At 47.7% G+C, this 19,630-nt stretch overlaps 2 protein-coding genes across 2 annotated transcripts in view; both read left to right on the top strand.

The window, feature by feature from the left end:
* The window catches only part of SPP1 (secreted phosphoprotein 1), an 80,914-nt gene that overhangs the window by 30,735 nt on the left and 30,549 nt on the right, over nucleotides 1–19,630 (top strand). The window lies entirely within an intron of this gene.
* Nucleotides 8,734–12,693, top strand: DMP1 (dentin matrix acidic phosphoprotein 1). The gene is made up of 4 exons (XM_010218702.2): nucleotides 8,734–8,787; nucleotides 8,900–8,947; nucleotides 9,975–10,280; nucleotides 11,081–12,693. The coding sequence occupies exons 1-4, from the start codon at nucleotides 8,734–8,736 to the stop codon at nucleotides 12,563–12,565; spliced, it is 1,893 nt and encodes a 630-aa protein (XP_010217004.2). The 3' UTR covers nucleotides 12,566–12,693.

The following is a 19,630-nucleotide window of genomic DNA, read 5'->3' as shown; positions in this document are numbered from 1 at the left end:
TTTCAGGAGGACTGCGGTAATAATTCCTGTCCAGCCATGCTGAGCAGTGGTAAATTTAGCCAAAAGGGAGACATAATTACAGCATACAAACCAGGAGAGGACTGGCTGCCCTCCAGGAGGAAAGTCTGCCTGTCCGTATAGCTGTGGTCCTCCCTCAAGCAGCCCACCATGTTCCTGGCTTCACTGGCTGTTCCCGTTAGTCACGTGCTTCAGTGCCACTTATTTTCACTCATGGAGTTCCTGTTTCCTGCAATCACTTAGATCATTCCTTTCCTTCGGTGTATTTCTTCCCCTACAACAAGTTGTTGAGATGTTTGTAGATGTCTGTAGACATCTCACAGGCATGCGAATGCAGCTGGCCGTATCTCAGACCTAAAACTCAGAGCGTATTGCCCAAAGCTGTAAGCTAGGCCCATGGGTTTGGGAGTGTTTGCTCGAGTTCCTTGGCCTTTCAGGAGCCTTGTGGTTGGAGAAGTCATTCCAGCCCAAGCGGGTTTATCCTTGCTCCCTGGGAACCCTCTGTCCCTGGAGAAGGTGGTCCTTATCCTGTGCTTTCAACAGGAAAAAGGTGGATATTCCCCTGGTCCCAAGGGATTCCTCTGGTTTCAGCCATGTAGCTAGTTCTTGCTAGCTAGAACTTGACAATTAGCTGACTAACTCTGGGCAACCGCAAAGACTTGGTCGTCTTTTCAGGGCTGCAGGCTGAAAGCTTGGGCTCTCTGCTCGTATCTGCTCAGGGTTCCTCTCAGCTGCTGGCAGAGTTGTTTGCTTTGGTTTTTCATGGAAAATGTACAAATGTCCAGGTCATAACTTTGTGACTCACCAAAAGAAAATTTGAGAAACAGCGTAAGGACTTGTGGAGCAATGAGGCCAATGGTTGCTGTCTGTGGCAAGCCATGTATTTTCCTGGTATGTCCAGAGAAAGTTGGCAAGGCCTTTTTACACTGATACGAATTTTACCTCACTGATAAATTATGAATAATGTGATTTGTTTTCTCTGGAAGTGGTGGAGATTTTCACTTACTGCTACTGAATGAAAGGATTCCCTTCTTGCAAAAGTCGTCTTTTCACTGTACTGAATAGCTAAGAGCTGAAAATGATTCCAGCATTAGTTTCATTTAAATAGTTGAGTTTTGTTGTAAATGCTGAAGGAAATGTGAAATTTCAAGTGCAGAGGAATGTATGTTCAGGAAAACTCCTCTATTCATGCCAAATACAGCAAATAATGAAGGTAAGGTGAAGCATAGTAATTATAGGATGCTGGTTCTAGCACGACAGAACATATGAGAGGTAGGGGATTGGCAGAGAGGGAGACAGAAACAGAAAATTGACTTTCGGCCTGACCCTGGGCAGTTATTAGGTTGCACTGCTGTAAGTAGTCTTTATTTGGAGTATATTTGTTTTGAGGTGCCTAAACATGACTAGTTTTTAGGGATTAGTTTTTTGTTCCCCTCAAAACCCTTTATCCTAGAGGTGCTAAACATCTTAAACAGTTAAAAACTTGAGGTTTTTAAGTCAGAAAACTTGCCTGACACTAATTATGAGGTTGTTCACTGAAACTACTAACCAGGCACCATGGAAGGGATTTCTCTGTACAAGTGTTAAAGGCACCATCCAATGGGCCATCTGCATCGGAGTGGCTGACATATCAGAAGAGAAAAACAGACACTTTACAGGTGCAATTTATTTAATCCTAAAGTAGACATCTAAAGTAGGTCATATGATTTGTGCTGTAAAAGCTGCTTGTTTTCTCTGACTGTAAAGGAAGCCTAATCATAGACATCTAAAAGTGAGTTAATGATCCTGTCCTGATGCTGTAAGTAAACAAGTTATTCTTCTGATAAAACGTATGTCTGTACCTTTATGGGACCCTGTATATCTGTAATTCAAGACTCCAAGACTGCAGGAGGTTCCTACCGTTTGTTTTTTTCTTGTTTTTTCTTTCAGTGAGCAGAAAGCTTACGCGAGTTTAAAAGAACAAGTTTAAGTCCAACTTGCACATGATTCTCCACTGCAGAACCAGGATGGTGACATCCTGGTATTGCACCACTTGTAACTTGGTGGTTTTCGAGGAAAAAACACCTGGGTGGTTTTCCAATATCGGTATCAATGCTATTCTTTAAATATGTAAAATGTTATCATGAGCCACTGCATTTTTCTGTCCTATTAACACTGTTAAGTACTGGTAATATTTACTAAGACTTTAAAGAACAAGAAAAACACCCCTGCTTACAGTCTTTCCAGGTGCATTGGAGACAAAAACAAAACAAAACAAGCAGCTTCTCCCCTTCTGTGTCCACAACCGCTAGTTGCGGTTTATCCACCTGCAATTATCACCACTTGTGTGTCTCTCGAGCTTCCAGTCCTTCATTTATTTAGAAACATTTTGCCTTGGAAGACCCTGTGTGCTGGAGTCGCACCTCTTACTGGTGGGGTGGGAGGTGCAACAGCTACTTCTGCAGGGCAGCACTGCTTGCTTGGAGCAGTTCCGTCCATTTAATGGGCGTAGGAAATTAGCAGGATTTAGTACCTGTTTTAAAGAAGCCGATCAATGTCGCTAGTACGTAGTTGGCAAATGGTTTCAGATCTGCACGTAAACCATGAGCTGGTAGTACTTGAAAGAAGGAGGGCTTGTGCGTTGAGTCTTGATCTGATTCTGATTTTTCCCTGTCTCTTTCTCTTTTGGGTTTTGGTGTTGCTGTCAAAACTATCAGTTGGAATCAGAAGTGTTCTAACAGGACAAACACAGTGACACAATATTGGTTTTTAGTACTGTGCATTGAAGAAAATTCTGCATTTTAGAACCAGTCCAGCCAGCCATTTTCCTTCTGATTCAACTATCTCCTCTTTTGTGCTCCTGATGCTACTTACGAAATGAACTGCCTTGGTACATAAGATAAGTAAAATCATTAATAAACAGGGAATCAGTGAATTCAGTCAGAGGAAAACAAAGCTTAGATAAATCACTGCTTACAGCGTTATGCTGGGCATAGTTTTTGAGGTTACTCTATGGGCATAGTTTTTGGGGTTACTCTGTGAATTGCACGTGATATTAGATTAAATCGGATTTAGATCGATATTTTTCTAATTGTAGGTGGTGCTCCCCGCAAATCACACATTACATTTAAATTGTGGTCAGACATTGAGGGATTTAGGTAGCGATTGACACTTGCAGTAGGTAGGTGACACGAGGCTGCGTTGCCACGTGAGGGCAGAGCAGCAAATGGACACGGCTGGGGTTGAGGGTGCAGCGGGAATGTCTAGGTCTGAAAATACAGCGCTAGAGAAGGTAATGGAAAAGCTTACCAGGAAACTTTCTATAGAAGGAAAAAACAGCAGCAATTGATAGACTGCTCTAACTATTTCATGGAAGTTTTGAATGATTCATGTAAAAACAGTTGAATTCTGTGCAGTTAAAATAGTTTTTTTTTATTCTTTCTGAATTTTCGCTGCTTAAGTAGAATTTATTTTTTTGGTGTGTTTCAACAATGCTCTCTACACATGTTCAATGACTGTTCACGTACCCCTGCACCCAGAGGAAAGCAGTTAGGCCATGCTTAAATGAAAATCTTCAGGTACTTCAAGATATTGGTAGGATTCTTCCCTTGTATATCAGCAAAGATGTCCCCTAGGGCTTCGCTGGCATCGGGGCCTTTTTTTATACCCAAGCTAAACTAGCTAAGCAAGACATTTTACAGCTTGAAACTTTCCATTGGCAGTGCTGCATATGGCAGATGAGTGACAGCTCCCTCACTTCTAAAGCACTTCTTGGCTCCTTGCACTTTTCAGGATGTTCCCAGAGAAGACAATACCAGTGACAACAGTGGGCGCAAGAGCAGTGGTAACAATACAACCCTGTAGCAGTGGTGGAAGTGATGGCACACTCGAGACAACTCCGGTAGCAACAGTAAGGAAGAGATGCAAAGAGGGCGATGGTGCCTGAGAGCAAGAATGCAGAAGATGGTGCTGGGGGTACAGAGGAGGAAAGCCGTGGGGTCGAGAGTAACAGACATTATTGATGAAACAGAGAGCAGCAGAGAGGCAGGTCACAGTGCAGAGGACACAGCAACAGCACGAAGGTGAGCAAAGAGCATGTGCCTCTATCCATGAGTGCCTGGCACAACCAGTAACATGCTTTTTTCCTCCGACTAACAACAAATCCACAGATCTGATTCAAGCAAATTTGCTCCTTTTTGGCACTATTACCAAATATTGCCAAAAGCACCTTAAAAATGCATCCTTGGCAGGGCAGCAAATAAAAACCCCTTGAGATGGCCATAAGCTCAAAGAAATCTATTGAATATTTCCAAATCCCTTCAGTGGATTTGGGTTCAAGACCAAATACTGGTGCTGACTTGAGTTCAACAGTCAAGACAGGTTTATCTCTGATTATGACAAAGCAGAGCCATCCATTTTAATCATCTCATTAATTTTTAGAAAGCCCTTTTAATTGCTGGTCATTTTTTGCCACTAGAGGTCAGTCAAAAAAATTCACAAGTAACCTCATGCTGTGAGTTAAAAATTAAAGGCTCACGACCAGCAATCCAGTGATTTGAGTAGCTTTGGACCAGGTTCCCAAACCTTACTATACACTAAATTGCTCTTAAATATTCCTGTTTTGGTTGTTTGATATAAAGTTATAATGTATTGGTTGGGCTCTCCATGTCATCTCCAGTAGGAGTGCAAAACTGGACGAGTGAAAATAGTCCATGTTTAAGGAGCCATTCACTTTCCTAGAAGCTCATCTATATAAACTATATTTCTGGCAAGATTTACCTCATGTAAGCTGCTCTTACACTCTAGATGCTCACCGACGTGTTACCCTTGGCTTTGCGTTCAAGCAGGGTCCAGGGGCACGTGCTGCTTGGTGGCCCAGTTGCCCGAGCGCTGCCGGCAGTCCGGGGTGAGGGAGGCCTGTTTGGAACCCTTCACCCCAACCTCGAGCAGGGTGGAGGTGGCAACTGCTGCACGATCTGATACGACTGCAGTCAGTGACCTTCTGAAGGCACTCGGGGCGAGCTGGCTGTTATAAAAAGGATGGGTACGTGGTGTATTTTGTGATGGGCAAAACTCCGTGTTTTTCCCTTTGTCCAAGAGCAACATTTTGACAAAAGCAACATCAGGTCTTTGGAGGCTGAGTTAAATGCAGGTTCAATTTAAAACAAAAAAACACTGTTATTGTTTAAGGCACCTAAAAAAAGGTTTGTAACATGAACTCATATCTGGCAAAAGACAGGGGTATAATTTTGTCTCGGGTTGAGAGGAAAATACATCCCACGGTATCTACAGCAATAGACAGATAAGGAAGAGGAGGGAAAGTAACTGCCCAAGAGCTGTGTTTGACAGTATATGGCTTGATAGAGGACTTGTCAAACTACAGGGGGTTGTTCTGCCCACAACAGTGGGCTTTAGGGAGACCACTGGAATAGCAGAGAAAGATATTGGTGCCACTCTGGGTGGTGGTAGAGAAAGAGAGGAAGGAGGAAAAAAGGGAGAAAGCAGAAGACAGCAAGGAAAAAAGAGGTAGAATGAAGGCAATGAACCTAGGAATCAGATTGGGGTACAGGACAGAAAGAAGATGCAAAAAGAAGGATTAATGTGGATTAATAAGGATTTGAGAGACCAGAATTAAAGAAAATATGTAGTGACTGAGGGAGGCAGCAAGACGCCAGGCTTTTTGTGTATGGGAACTGATATGGGTAGGTGGCAATATTTATCAGCAGAAAGGTTTTCCAAGCACCTTTATGGAACCTTTGATGTGGTGCAAGGAGGCTGCTTTATGGAGGTGGTCCTTAAGAACTCGCTCTTCGGAGCATGGAGACCAAAGACACTGCTAACATCCAAATCCCAGAAGGATTTTGTATTGCCAAGTCCTGCTCTGCCTTGCATGAGCATGAAAGGCTAAAAAGATGACGCCCCTTTGGAGGTACTTGCTTGTTCAGAGGCCTTTTCCTTTAGTAAAATGCCTTAGAGCAATGAAAAGGGCAGGACACGTCTGCCCCTTCATGCTCCTTGTCTTTTCTGGCTGATCTTGCACTTGTGTTTGCACCTAGATTCCTGCATTAAGGGGATGTTGCGAGTGCTACAAGTTTGCATGGACTCAAGGCAGGCTCCAACGTCTGCATGGAAGAACTCACTTGGCACTGAGATACAGAGCGACTTACAGAAACTTGGGTAAAAGCAGAGGTGAGGATTAAGCCATAGCTTAAGACATTAAGCAGCACTTGATTTTGATTTGCTTTGGGCTTTGCAGCATGATGTTGTAGTCCTGTGAGCTGTTGGGTTGCAGTGCCCGAGCGGTGCTGGAAGGGTTTTCGCTTGGTGCTGCTGCTAGCCTGCCAAAGAGCTCCTGGAGCAGGGCTGGCATCCAGGGCTGCAACACCACAACCCTGGTGCAAAGGCCTCTTTCTTCTGCCCAGGGAAACAAAAATACCTTTTTCTGGTGTAAAGGGGAAGCGCAAACACTTGTGCGAGAGCAGGAATGCCCGGTGCCCACTGCTCAGGCCGTGTACACGTTTCCCCGTGATAAAACACACGTAGTTGCCTTCCTCTTCCGCTCATGAAGGAAGCCTGGCAAAGCTGTGGTCGGCAGCTCAGGCTGGGCTGTTTACCTTGGGCCTGCTGCAGGATTTCCCCTCGGGGTCCGACAACATTCGTCACCTGCAGCGTGGCCGTGGGGAGGTTGTCTTGGGGGACTGTACAGAAAGACTCCTTTTTAAAAAAAAAAAAAAAAAAAAAAGAAAGAAAAACTTGCAGAATGGTGACGTGTAGCCCACTTGAAAAGAAAACACCTGCATGTTCACTGTGCTGTTATTAGTAGAATTAGCCAACATGGCAGATTTAGCAATGGCCAAATAAAGGCAAGGAAGTCGTCCTCCTTGAGGCCACGCACAGAGGGAGCTGCTTTCCTCAGAGCCCTGCCCTTGTCATCAAAGACAGAAGGACCGGAGCGTATGGCAGGTGTGTGCTGATGCTGTCTTATCAGTGCACGTGGAGATGTGTTCGAGTCCTTGATCAGCGTGTGTGCCTGTATATGCACATATATATAGGAATGTGCATCTGCGCACATACATGTTTGCATATATGTGGTTTTCGGGTGTATAGAGATGATCTTCAGTTAGCCCCCTGTGAAACTAACTTTCTTTACAAGCATGTGCTGAAGTGCTGTTCAGATGGTCTGCCCAACATCAAGAGCATGCAGGTGCTACTTGGGGAAAGGATACATGTGCTGTGCCCATATATGTATATACAAGTATATATAATTTGTACAGTAAAACACATAGAAGAACCTAGTAGTACATATGTAAAAAGTGGGCATGCATACCTGCCTGTATCTCTATATGCATGTTCATAATGTTCACATGCATGTGCATATGTTGATGCCTGTGTTTTCCAGAGGAGAGGTGTCATCCTTTAGAAGACACTTGGAAGGTGACAGTCCCTGCGGGTCCGGTCCCTTGTGCTGCTGGCAAATCCCTGTTGGTGCCAGCATGGGACTGTCCATCGCCAGCTTTAGGGGACAGAGCAAGAGCACCTATGGTGGGAGGCAAGCAGAGCACACGCTCTTAGGTGCCCACAAGCACCTGCCTGCAGTTCTGGGGAAAATGTGAGCCTAGGGCCTGTCTGCTCCCAAACGCCTGCTAGCAGGAAGCCGTCCCCAGCCGGGCTGCGACCCGGCCCCGGCCCCGGCGCGGGTGACGCTGCGACTGCCTGTGTGTGTAAAAAGTGGGAGGTGTGTGAATGGAATAAATTTAGCAATCCAAATAAAGAGCTAGCAGGATCCCTCATTAAATGCGAACCTGTCTGGTCATTTTGGAACCACAAGTTGCTTTTTTTAGGGCAAACGCGCCGGCGGAGACGAGCGGAAGTGCGGGAGGCCGGGTTCCCGGCGCCGCCTCCGCACATGGCAGCGCTTCCCGCCTGTGCCATTGGCTGCCTGCGGCCCGGGCCTCAGCGAGGCAGCGTTTAAATGCCTGCCCGCCAGCCCTGGGGCACACACAGCCCCAGGCACCCGGCACAGGGGTCAACTGGGCTCTGCCACCAGCACCGAGCGCCCCCGGCTAAGCTGCCTTCAGCTGCCCTTCGAGGTAAGGACTCTAATTGCCTTGGGTTATTTGGGGGTTGGGCTTCTTGGTGATTTATGGAAGGGAGTAGGAGAGACTCTTGTAAATCAGGATTTTGATACTGCTTCCTAAGGTAAAAAACACCTGTGGTGCTAGGCTGCTTGCTTGTGGGCCTCTGTAAAATGAGAGAGAGAAATGCCTCTTAATTAAAAGAGAAGATCTCTAGTGCTTCTGAACCCAGGCACCATGGTCCTGGCTGGGGCTGTCAGTGTCCTGTCACCCAGCCTGGAGAGCCAAATATTCCTGCTGGGGCGCAGTGTCTGCCAGGGTGGCAGATACTGCCCACTGCAGACAGCAGCAGTCAAGTTAGTTCCTCCTAATCAGAGTTCAATGTTTAGGATTAATGTTTAAGATTAATGTTTAGGAGATTAATGTTTAGGAGATCCTGGCAGCCAAGTTAATGACACAAGGAGAAATGTTCAGCAGCTCTGAAGGTGCTTCCAGTTGGGCGCTGAGGGCTGCAATAGCCAAGGTTACATAGGCTGGAAAAGCTTTGCCCTCTGCTCCAGGTGCTGGGATGCCTTGTGAGGCTGAGATGTGCCTGAGGGCCTGTGTAAACACTTTGCTCTAATGTACCCCCTTCTTTGCAGCTCCAGGAAATATAATCAACATGAAGACTGTTTTCTTGCTAATCTTCCTCTGGACTTTTGCCTACGCTCACCCTGTAAGTATCCATTAAAGAAATATTCAACCCCATCCCTCAGCATTTTGACATAATTGAGCCACCTCATACAACTTCTGCTCATTCGTGAACTCTGTTTCCTCAATGTGTTTAGGTGCCCAACCACTTGTCTGCTCATCCCAGGAGCTCCACAGAGCAGGAGGTAAGCCAGTTAACTGCAGTCTTTCAACTGGAAATAGCCTTCAAAGCCATCTGTGTCAGACACAGTAAATGGTACCCAGAAAAGAGTTACTTAAGAGCTGCTGGCGTCTGTGGGTCTCTGAGCTGCACCCATTTATCTAGAGATTTTTGCACTTAGAATGGTTTCAGCTAATTTTGCAAGCATGCATAGACCTCCCCAATAGGGAAGATGATTGCCAAATGATAAATGTGTGCCACAGCTGCTCCAGTAACCTGTTCCTTGAGGAGATGAACTTACCCTGAGCCTGCTTGGGTTTAAAGCTCTGCCAGTTTGGCTGAATGGCCCTCCTTTACTGCCAGAAGAGAATGTGCTCCCTTGCAGTTGCAGCAATGCAAAGCTCAGAGCAATTCAGCTGCTTCTGTGTATTTGAAGTGTTGCAACCTTCAGGCTGGTATTTCTTCCAGCTGCAGGGCTCAATGAGACCTTTCTGGTCCTGAACAGGAGGAAGTCTGGTCTCCCTCTCTCTATCCTCAATTCATCTGACATCTTACCCTGCATTAGTCCTAAATAATGGAACTTCTGTGCTTCAAACCACCATAATGGGGGCTCTTTGGGGCTCAAAACCATGCTATGCTTTTGCATATCTCTACAGAGACATTTAAGATAACAGTTCTAGGTAACATCTGGCTGCAATTAAGAATGATAGTTCTTTTTAATTGAATTTATTCATCAGAGGGTATTAAAAATCCTTTATTTTTTTCGGTGGAAAAAACTTATAGAATGGTTTCCAAGTGCGTGTGCTGGAAGTCAGAAAAGGCATCTGTGGCTGTATCTGTTCAATTTAGTAAAGGCTACAAAATAAAATGGGTTGCTTTTGTTAATGATTTTTTAATTATGTCGTCAAAAACAACTCAAGTGTTGAGTCACAAGCAATTAGAAAGGTCTTCAGTGCTCACACAACTTAGAAGCTGTAGGTTGTCTTACAGTAGTATTAGTAAATGTGCACTAATGTTTAGTTAACCAAAAATATTTTATGTTTTTCATCCAGGACACAGCAAGTGAAGAACATATGAATGAGCTTGTTGGCTTGGATGATGGAGATGACAGAAGTCCTCATGGCAGCAGAGAAAGAGGAGAGATGGACATTGTGGGGGACTCTGAGGATCAGGATCCTGCAGATGAAAATGATTTTGGTGACGAGGTTGCCAAGCGCAACAGTGGTGCTAAGAGAAGCAGAATTAGGGAGGCTCAGCATAAGAACTGGGTCGATCATGAGGACACTGGTGACCTGGATGAGGCAGAATACCAACATGAGAATAGCCTTGGCCAGCGCCTGGATGAGAAGCATTTCCTGGTGAGTGTCCTGAATTCTTCTGTACTGAGACCACGTGCTTGAAAGATAAAACACTTGTTCTACCAGATGCCTGCCAGGAAGAAGTCTTACCCAGTAAATATGCAGTTCCGTTACATACATAACACAGACCTTTCATTTTAAGACAGTGTTTTCTTACTGGATCAGATGCTATTTTCAGCTCAGGACTGTGAGGAAGGGAACAAGATTTTGCTTACTTGCATCATATTAAGCCTAGTTAGTAGATTATTCCACTGCATTCAGTATAAATATCTGCAGTGAGATTTAACTCACTATAAATACAGAAGAGTAAGAATCTGACCCTAAATCTCATCTGCTTCAGTGAATGGAGTTCTTGAACTGAAAGCTTGATCTGGATTTTGGATTGAAAGTGAGGATTTTGATAATTAAATGGCAATTCAAAAAGAATAGAATTCCTGTCCTGCTTTGAATTGATTTGTGGCACACCCAGTCCTCCATTCACACTTAACATAGCTCATGTTATGTATCCAGTTAGATTAGTGAGCTTTTAGGGAATATGTTTCGTGGTTCCTGAGAGATCAAAAGGCATAATGTGTCCACAACCAGTCTATTTGATGGTAACATCTTTTATCTGTTAGGTTTTCAGCTTAGTGGATCCAGGGTCAAATTATTTCCCAAGCAACATTTCCTCAGTGAGGCAGGTTTTCTGAAGGGCACTGGCACAAGTCAGACTAAGGCTTAGCATGCGTAGTGAAGGATACAAACCTTCATGCCTGTGAAACACAAACCTTCACAGTAATTTTGGTCTATCACATCTACAGGAGGAGGAGGATGCACACGATGCTGGTAATGGTGACAAGGGGGAGCACTATGGTGCTGAAAGCCATGTGTCCGACAGCTACAAAGCTGGAGGCAACGGGCTTCTCTACAGACCCACTGGATTTTTCCCCAGAAGGGGCTACAGGGAAAGAAGTGACTTGTTAGATGAGGAGGACGACAGCGGAGATGATACTTTTGATGAGAACAATGAGGGAGAGGAGAATGGCCAAGACGCTACTTACACCATTGGCCCTAACGGAGCAGGGGAACGCGATACATTTGGTGACAGTGACCAAAACGGTGACCACAGGGGTACTGTGGTGAGCGGAAGACAGCATGACAGCAGCAGCAGCAGCAGTGAAAGCAGGAGCCTGGATCGCGGGGAGTACAGAAACTACATTGCCAGCAGGTATGGTGGAACGTACAGAAGGGGAGGCGACAGTGACAGCAGCAGCCAAGAGGAGAGGTATGATTTTGACAATGAAGAGATGCAGGGTGATGACCCATCTGTCTTTGATGGTTTCATGGGCAACTCCAAAGGGCTTCGTGCTGCCTTTCATTACAAAGAGAGCAGCCAGGAAAGCAGCAGGGAGGCAGGGAAGGCCGTCCTGAAGGTCAGTGATCAATCGGAGGAAGAGTCCCGCAGCAAAGAGCTCCTGGATGGGCCCGACAACTCGGAAGAGGATGACAGCCTGCAACATGATGACAGCGAGTCTGTGGACGCTGACTCCAGAGAAGACAGCCAGGCTGCCGAAGACAAGAGCGAGTCTGAAGAGCACATTACCAGTGAATCCAAGGAAAACAGTGCTGACAGATCTGAGGAAGATGTAGAGAGCCACTCCAGGGAAGATGTAGACAGCAAATCCAGGGAGGAACCTGTCAGCCAGTCAGATGAAGCGAGTAGGGAATCACAGGAAGAAAATTCCAGAGAAGTGCTCAGCAAATTAGATGAACGCAGTGGCAGCAAGTCTGAAGAGGGACAGGAAGACAGAGAATCAGCTGAGGACAACAGCAAACCATCCGAACTTGACAGGGAATCTGCAGAACGTGAGGGGGATCAGAGTGAATCCAGAGAGAAGAGTAAATCCAGTGAGGACAGTGTGGAGTCAGAAGAGGACAGGACTGACTCCGTTGCTGATGATGATGGACCATCTCATAGCAAGTCAACTGAGAGCCAAAGCACGTCCCACGAGGGTGACAGCAGCGAAGAGGATCCCACCACCGATTCCCACGAGAGCGAAGAGGTGACGGATGAGGACAGCACATCCACAGAGAGCCGTAGCAGTGACTCCAAAGAGGAGGAGCACAGTCACTCTGCAGAAGAGGACAGTCACTCCAGGGAGGATGCCACAAATGAATCCACCAGCCATGGAGATGACAGCTTACCGAGGAGCCTGGAGAGCGAGAAGCGGAAACGAAGGCTCCGTGTCTATCACAAGCAGCACATTGGTGATTACGATGATAATGACTGCCAGGATGGGTATTAAAACACTCCAACAAACTCATCTATCCTGGACTTTTTTTCTAGAGGGGGGAGAAGTAATTTAATTTATTTACGTCATAGGCAGGTTGAAATCTTCCTGAGAACATGCCATGGACAAAATGCACAACGGTTCGTAGGGGCTGACCCTTTCAACTGAAGCTTGCTGGAGGTGAAGTGAAACACCTAACACATGACAATGCTAAAACTAGGAAAGAAGATGGTTTACAGCATCACACTGAGTTAATGCGTGCCAGGAACACAGCAGAACTATAGCTATCCAGGTGCCAGTGCAAATGAAATCAAACTCTGCTGAGGGTCGGCGAGGAGGGTCGGCGAGGATGGCACGCCAGCGAGTTGCTTCTGTCTCCATCTCTTCTGTCATTTCTGGGAGCGTTGCTGAGAGCTGTGCCTGAATACACAGGAGAGGATGGGTCCCTATGGTCACTGCTTGTATTTACCACTTTGTTCAAATCCCTTGCGTAGATCCTAAAGGGAGCTTTAAATTAACTCTGTGTAGTGCATATAAAACAGCCAATACGTGTCCACTGCACATTGGCTCAGCCTGCATTACGCAGTGTACCGAGTACCACTTCAGTATGAGATGTAATTAATATTTTGTAATAAATGTACAGAAAACATTATATTGTATCCTTTTGCATTGATACCGTTTGTATTTCAAAGCTGAAATTAAATAATCCTGTTTATTTCCTTAATTAATATTAAAAAAAATCAGACTGAATAGTCATGATTTGGAATTTCATTATTATTCTGTCTTGGCAGAGTCAAGGGATTTGATTTGGGGCTCAAACTTCAGTGAGCAGGAGCTAAACTCCAAGGCTGTTCCCAAGTGGAGAACTGCCTATTTGCAGTCCACAATTGTCATGAGCTGCCTTGAGCCCGCAGTTCTCTGCAGAGACGCCCTACATGCTGGTTGTGACCAGTCTTTGAGCCTGGGGAGCTGCAGGGGGCCCAACCACTGCTCTTCAGTAGCTCATGTCAAAAATCCATGCACGGGGTAGACCCTGGGGCAAGGGAAAAGGCCGAGGTGCCACCATGAGGTGCCCTGGGCAGCAGGTAAGTGCCAGGACCTGGTGCACTTGGGTGAAGAGACACTCACATCACAGCCCAGCACCTCAGTCTGATGCTAGATCCCACCTGGAGCCCTGGTGTCCACCTCCTGCTCGCGTTCCCCTCACCCCAGGGCTTCAGTGCTGATGAGGGTCCAGGCAGCATGGGGAGGAGGAAAGCTGCGTGGGAGCTGCTCACGGGGGCACCCCACTCGTCCCCACTGCCACGTCCCCGATGGCAGAGATGTGGGGAGCTGGGGGGCAGTAGGAGCACGTGGGGAAGCGGGGGCAGGTAGTGTTAAAGGACACAGTAGCTCTCGCAGCCTGTGGAGGAGTAGGGATAGGGGCACTGGTGAGGGACATTAGAGGTATTTGGGGGCTATTTGGGGTTTTTGGGGAAATGCCTTTTCCTTTGTGCGCTGTGTTTTGGGCTCTGGCAGAGGCTGGCTGTGACGGAGGACGCGATGCTCCGCGGGGAGCTCCGAGGGGCCCACGCGGCGTCCCCAGCTGTTGCTGTCGCAAAGAAAGTGCGTTTTGGGACGTATTTGGCAGGTGACTAACGCATTTTGCCATCAGGCTCTGTCAAAATCATTACAGAGACCTTCAGGGTGTCCTGGGGATCGTGGCCAAATAGATCCACTGATAAAGTCTCCTATTCTTTGCATGCATTTTTGGTTTTCCCCCCTACTGGCAACAAGCGCACAATACAGTATTTGCCTAAGAAAAAAACAAACAACAACAAAAAAACAGATGCTATCTAGACTTATTTTTTTCCTCTTTATGTGACAAAATGCTCAGAATAAGCAGGGCTGTGTAAACTCAGGAACATATAGCTGTGCATGTTTGCAATGTGGAGTTGAAGCTCCTTAGTGGATGTCATTGGGCTAAGCAGGTAGGTGCTGGCTGGACCCGTGTGTGCTAAGTTCCTCTGGGGGCAGTGGTGCAATTGCTAGGTGTTGCAACGCAGCTACTAATTAAAGCCCCAGAAAAGAAGCTAAATAATTTTTTACTGCTTATAGCAAAACTGCATTTAATTTGCAGACGCAGATCCACCCCTGCAAAACCTTTTTCTCCCTGGCCTGGGAAGCTTTTGCTATTTCTGTCAATCGTGCCCCTTCCTGGCAGGGGTGGGTGGCTCCTGCCGGGACGTGGTGCCAGGACGTGGTGGCCTCGCGTCGCTGCGAGGGCTTGGCAGCCCCTGCTGTTTGGATGCCCCACGTGCAGAAAGGGCTACGTCCCATAGCACCGCTGTAGTTAAACGTGATGGTACTGATGTTCTTGCCCTCTTTCCTGCATGGTGCCTCCAGGTAGGGCGCTGGGCTGTGGAGTCGCGCGTGTCCAGCAAGCGGTGCTGCTGCTCATCTCCTGGCCGTGTCTCTGACGCCGCATGGACGTCGCTCTGGGTGGATGCCCCGAGGTAACCAAAGGGAACGCTGCAAGGCAGTGAATTGCATGGGGCCTGGAAGGCTTTTCCTCTTGGGAATCTCCTGGAAAGAACCGTGCCAGGGCAGCCCTGCAGCAATGCCAAGAGGGCTGCGGCGAGGCCGGGCCGGCCGCAGGGCTGGCCCTGCTGTTTGCCAGCCCACATCGGTTCTTGGGGTGATCGGGCACCATCACATTAAAAGTGAAGCTAAAGCTTTATAATCAACATGATAAATTTACTGCACCTTGTACTTAAAAGGAAGAATAGAAAGCTACAGAAGGACTAGGTGGTCCAAAATTTGTGCTTTTTATGTTTTAACACCCATAAATGCAAAGCTGGAAAGAAATGCCTTTTTATCTTGGTGAAATACTCGATTGCAAAGCAAATTAGATTATAGTCTGAATACTTTCAAAACCTACCTTTTTTCCCAAAGATAAGACAAATACTTGAAATTTAAAGTACTTACTGCATCCTTAGACATCTAGTTATCTGCTTATGTCCATCTGTGTATATAAACACAATAACCAATTCTCCAAAATAAATTCCAGCTTCTCCTCGTCTGCTCTGCGAGTCACAATGATTTAAGCCCGAATGCGGCTCAGAACAGCATGTGGGGGAACAAGCTGCATTTCCCCCCTGGCCAGGAGCTTTTAGCAAAGGGGGGTTTTAACTAGAAGTTAAACAAATGCCTGCGTTCTTCTGCGCTCCGCGTGGAATTTGTCTCTGGTGAGCAACACAAATGCACCAAAGGGTGAATGGCTGATCTACTCCTCCTTTACACAAGCATTGGGCAAATAAGGAGGTTACGATCGCTGTGTGACCTGTTTGCAAAACAGGCCAAAGATCTTGGAAACTATTTGCAGTGGACCCGTATATCCAAAACGGGCACTAATCGCTTACGCTGGCGCATGTTAGCTCAATTCTGGCTTTGGCTCCTGCAGTGCAGGAGCGTTCCGCTTTGGTTTTCATGGCGTTTCCTCCCTTGAACTGTCTTTGCAAGCAGGTAGTTTCCCAGTCCAAGTGAGGAAGTCGGGTTTTGCTTAAGTACAGCAGTGAGCCGGGGGCTAACGTCAAAGCCCCCAGCTCCAACAGAAGAAACGGGGCTGGTGCCTCTCCGAAAAAGCACCTTTGCAGCAAGCGCACCGGTCTCTCCTGCCGTTCACGGGTACGCTTCTGTTTTTGTTTTCTTTGCTTATTTTTGGAGCTGAGGTTTCTTCCCAGAATAGCTCCAGGGCGTGGAAATAGGGCGGCAGAAGGCAGAGGGTGCCTGAAGGCTGTCACATCACTGACCACAGCCTGGGCCCAGCCAGCGATGCTTCTCTTCTCATTTACTGCCCTGTAAAAATAATAATTAGAATTGAACATAGCAACCAGGTCAACCTGGGCCAAAAAGGGACGCTCTGACCGTTAAGTCGTAGAAAACTCGGGCAATTAAAATAAAAATGTACCCTGTCACACTGTCCCTGGCCAGGCTAGTAATTCTGGGCACAAACCCACCCATTTTTAGTGCTGACAACCAGTTTTAACCACCTTTCAGGCATCGGGCCCTGGGGAAAACAGCTCATACTAAAAAAAAAAAAAAAAAAAGGCCTCCATTGCTGTGTGTTGTTGCAGGCTCCAGGGCCAAGTCACCCCTCGCCGTCCCCATACTAGACATGTGCCACTGGCAGAGGAAAGACGGAATTTGGCCAGATTTGGTTCCCATCGTTTCGGATTTTTGCCCTGGGCTCCCTCCTGCCCTAGCTAAGGCAGAGCGGTCGGGCCGATGTAATCGGGCGCCGCGTCCTTTTGGGATCCCCGCGTGGGAGGCAGCTGGCAGCCCGGCTCACAGCAGGGAGCTGCTGCCTCCGGCCTTTCCTTCGGCAGCGCCAGCCCCTCGCGGGCGTCCTCTGGAGCTGAGCTCCTCGGCGATGCTCGTGGGCCTTTGGCACGTCATTTATTCATGTCTAAAGACACATGGGGCCATAGGACCTGGGTGCTTTTTGGCCCTTGCCTGGGTCGCCTTCGCTTGCTTTCGCAGGCCAGAGGCTAAACATAGGCCGCAGCCGAGCTAGTGCTTTTTAGGGATCTCAGGCAAAACGGGCATTTTTAGAGCCAGGGTTCTTTTTTTAAAGCCTAGAGCAGCAGCCCTTTAATTAGATTAAAAAATGCCTCCCCCACTGTCGCCCAGCTCTAATTAAATGTAAACTTAAACCTAAGCAAGTGCTTCCCTGCTTTCCCATGCAGGGAAGCCCAGGCTGAAGGCAGAGAGCAAGGAAGCCCCAGCGGCCTCCATGATATTTGCTGAAGCGGAGCAGGAAGAGGGCTCCGGCTCCCTGCAGGACCCCATCCCTCATGGCACGAGAAGCCGGGGCAGGGGGTCCCGCGCGGGGCGGGTTTTGGGCGCTGGGTGCCTGGCAGGGGCGGCAGAGCCGCTGGTGCTGAGGCCGCAGTTTCTGCCTGTGCCGTGGGCTGCTGCGCTGGCACCGGGGCAGCGGAGCCGCCGTTTGATTTTTATTTATTTATTTGTTTCTTTCTTCTTGTGGCTTTGCCTGGCCCGAGGCCCCGGTGGGAATGCCGCAGCCAGCCCGGGACGTCCCTTGTAATTAGGATGCCTCGCAGCAACGCGGCCCTCGAGTTTGCCGAGGGGCACATTGGTTTGCTCGCTGCTGGCACCATCCAGGCCAGCATGGACCTACAGCACAACCCTATCTGCCCCAGGCACAAGGCAGGGCTGAAACGTGACCGTCCCCAGCAGGGCAGCCTCCCCCTGCACCGACTCCTTTTACTTGGGGATTTTTAAGGATTTTTTTTTTTCCAGTTGGCGAAGTGGTTGGAGGCTGGAAAGGAGCCGAAATTAGTTTGGCCATTAATTCCCTTTGAGCGTTTTGTTTCAGTCAGCAACAGGCCGAGAAAATAAAAGTTGGATTATCCAAGGGACCCTTTTGAATGAATTCAGTGCAAGCCTGGGAAAGAGGACGCAGCAGCACTGTGTCCGGCTTGAAGAAGGGCACGGGAGCACAGCCTGGCTGAGTTTCACTCCGCTTTTATGGGCTCTTTCCTCAGCGAAAAAGCCACCCCCAGAAAACAGAAATCCTGGAAAGAAAGGCCTAGGAATTGGGGATCCCCCAGGGAATATCGGGCAGCCTTGGGAGAAACGTGGAAGGGTCTCTCGCCGACCAGGCCCTGCTTGGCTGTGAGCAGGTGCCCACAAACGGTTCTCGGAGGCAAGACTTGAACCCCGGTGGCCTGACCAAATTCCCATACAGCTGCGAGAGGACCTAGCCTATAATAGAGCTACTCTATTCCACCTCGAAGGTCCTCATGCCCTTGCAGTTTGGGTGGCCACAAGGGTATTTTTTGCATGTTGTCCCAAGCACTTATAGTTGGCTTTGCTGGGAACTCATGGAAAGTTGCCACGTTTCAGCCTGCAGAAACAGCTGAATTTGGTGAGCGGAGGGCACGAGTCCCTAGGCCTGACTTGGTGTGTATTTGGGCGCAGGGAGAAGCTAAATAGCCAGGCATTTTGCAGGGTGTCCCTGACCAGCAGGACTCAGGGGTCTTAAGGTGATATTTGGAGATAAATCCCTGTTTCTTTCAAAAGAGAGATGAAATGGACCTTAGTGCAGACAGTGACATTTGCTACGATATTTTTTTGCATACTTTTTTTTGGTTCTTTTTTGTGTTAATGTCTATGCCTGAATAACAAGGGAGTTGGGGAGGGGGATTCTTTATTATTTTATTGGAAAAAAAAGGGTCAGAATTTCCCAAAAAGGCAGGTAGACAAATCCCTTAAAACAGATTTCTCAATATTTATTTTAATTTCGATCCAGAGCTTTTATTATACATTTCAACCTCCCAACCCGTTCATCTTCAGCCAGCCCTTCAATTAAGCGGAATGGTACAAGCCTCTTGGCAGCGGGGCAGGGCTTTATGTTTATATACTAAATCTGGGCCTGGAGAAGTGTTGAAGTTTGGGGGTTTTCTGGTGAGAGGCCGCCGGATGGCGTCACACCAGGCGAGGCGGCGATTGGCTGTCCGGGGGCAAAAATAGAGTTTATATCCCAGGAGGGTGGCAGTGAGCAAGCAGAGGCTGGGGGAAATCTGTGTCCGCTCACTCCTTGGACTGGCTTTGAGGACTGCACACAGGTAAGGTTGCTGTGTTTAGGGAGGGTGGTTTTTGAGCTGGCGGCCTTTTTCTATTTGCACTGCTTTTCCACTCCTGCTTCAGAAGGAGAGTGAAGGGTTGAGGTTTGAGGCTTGCTGCGAAGCCTCCTTGGAGAGGAGGCCGGCGGGGCTGTGTCACGCCACGGCTTCTCTTCTGCCTCTCTGGTGAAAGAACCAGTGCTCAGAAGCAGGGGAAATACATCCAGAGTCTTACTGAATGTGGGTTGTTTTCTTGTTGATACGGGTTGTTTTCTGAGTTGCATGAAGATGAGGGGGATAGGTATAATAACAACTGTGGTGCAGCCAAGGCTTCGAGCCCCAGGCTTATATCCTGGCCTTGCAAGGGGGTAGCTATATCTGATTCCAATGGATGCCTAGAGTTTATTTTGGGCTGCATCCCATGAGGAAGGCTGGGCTGGTCATTGTTTGTGCT

The sequence above is a fragment of the Tinamus guttatus genome, unplaced genomic scaffold (assembly GCF_059628265.1).
Source record: "Tinamus guttatus ecotype Peru unplaced genomic scaffold, ASM5962826v1 Tinamus_guttatus_pri_ptg000423l, whole genome shotgun sequence".
Classification (NCBI taxonomy): Eukaryota; Metazoa; Chordata; class Aves; order Tinamiformes; family Tinamidae; genus Tinamus; species Tinamus guttatus.
This window is presented reverse-complemented; position numbering and strand designations above follow the sequence as displayed.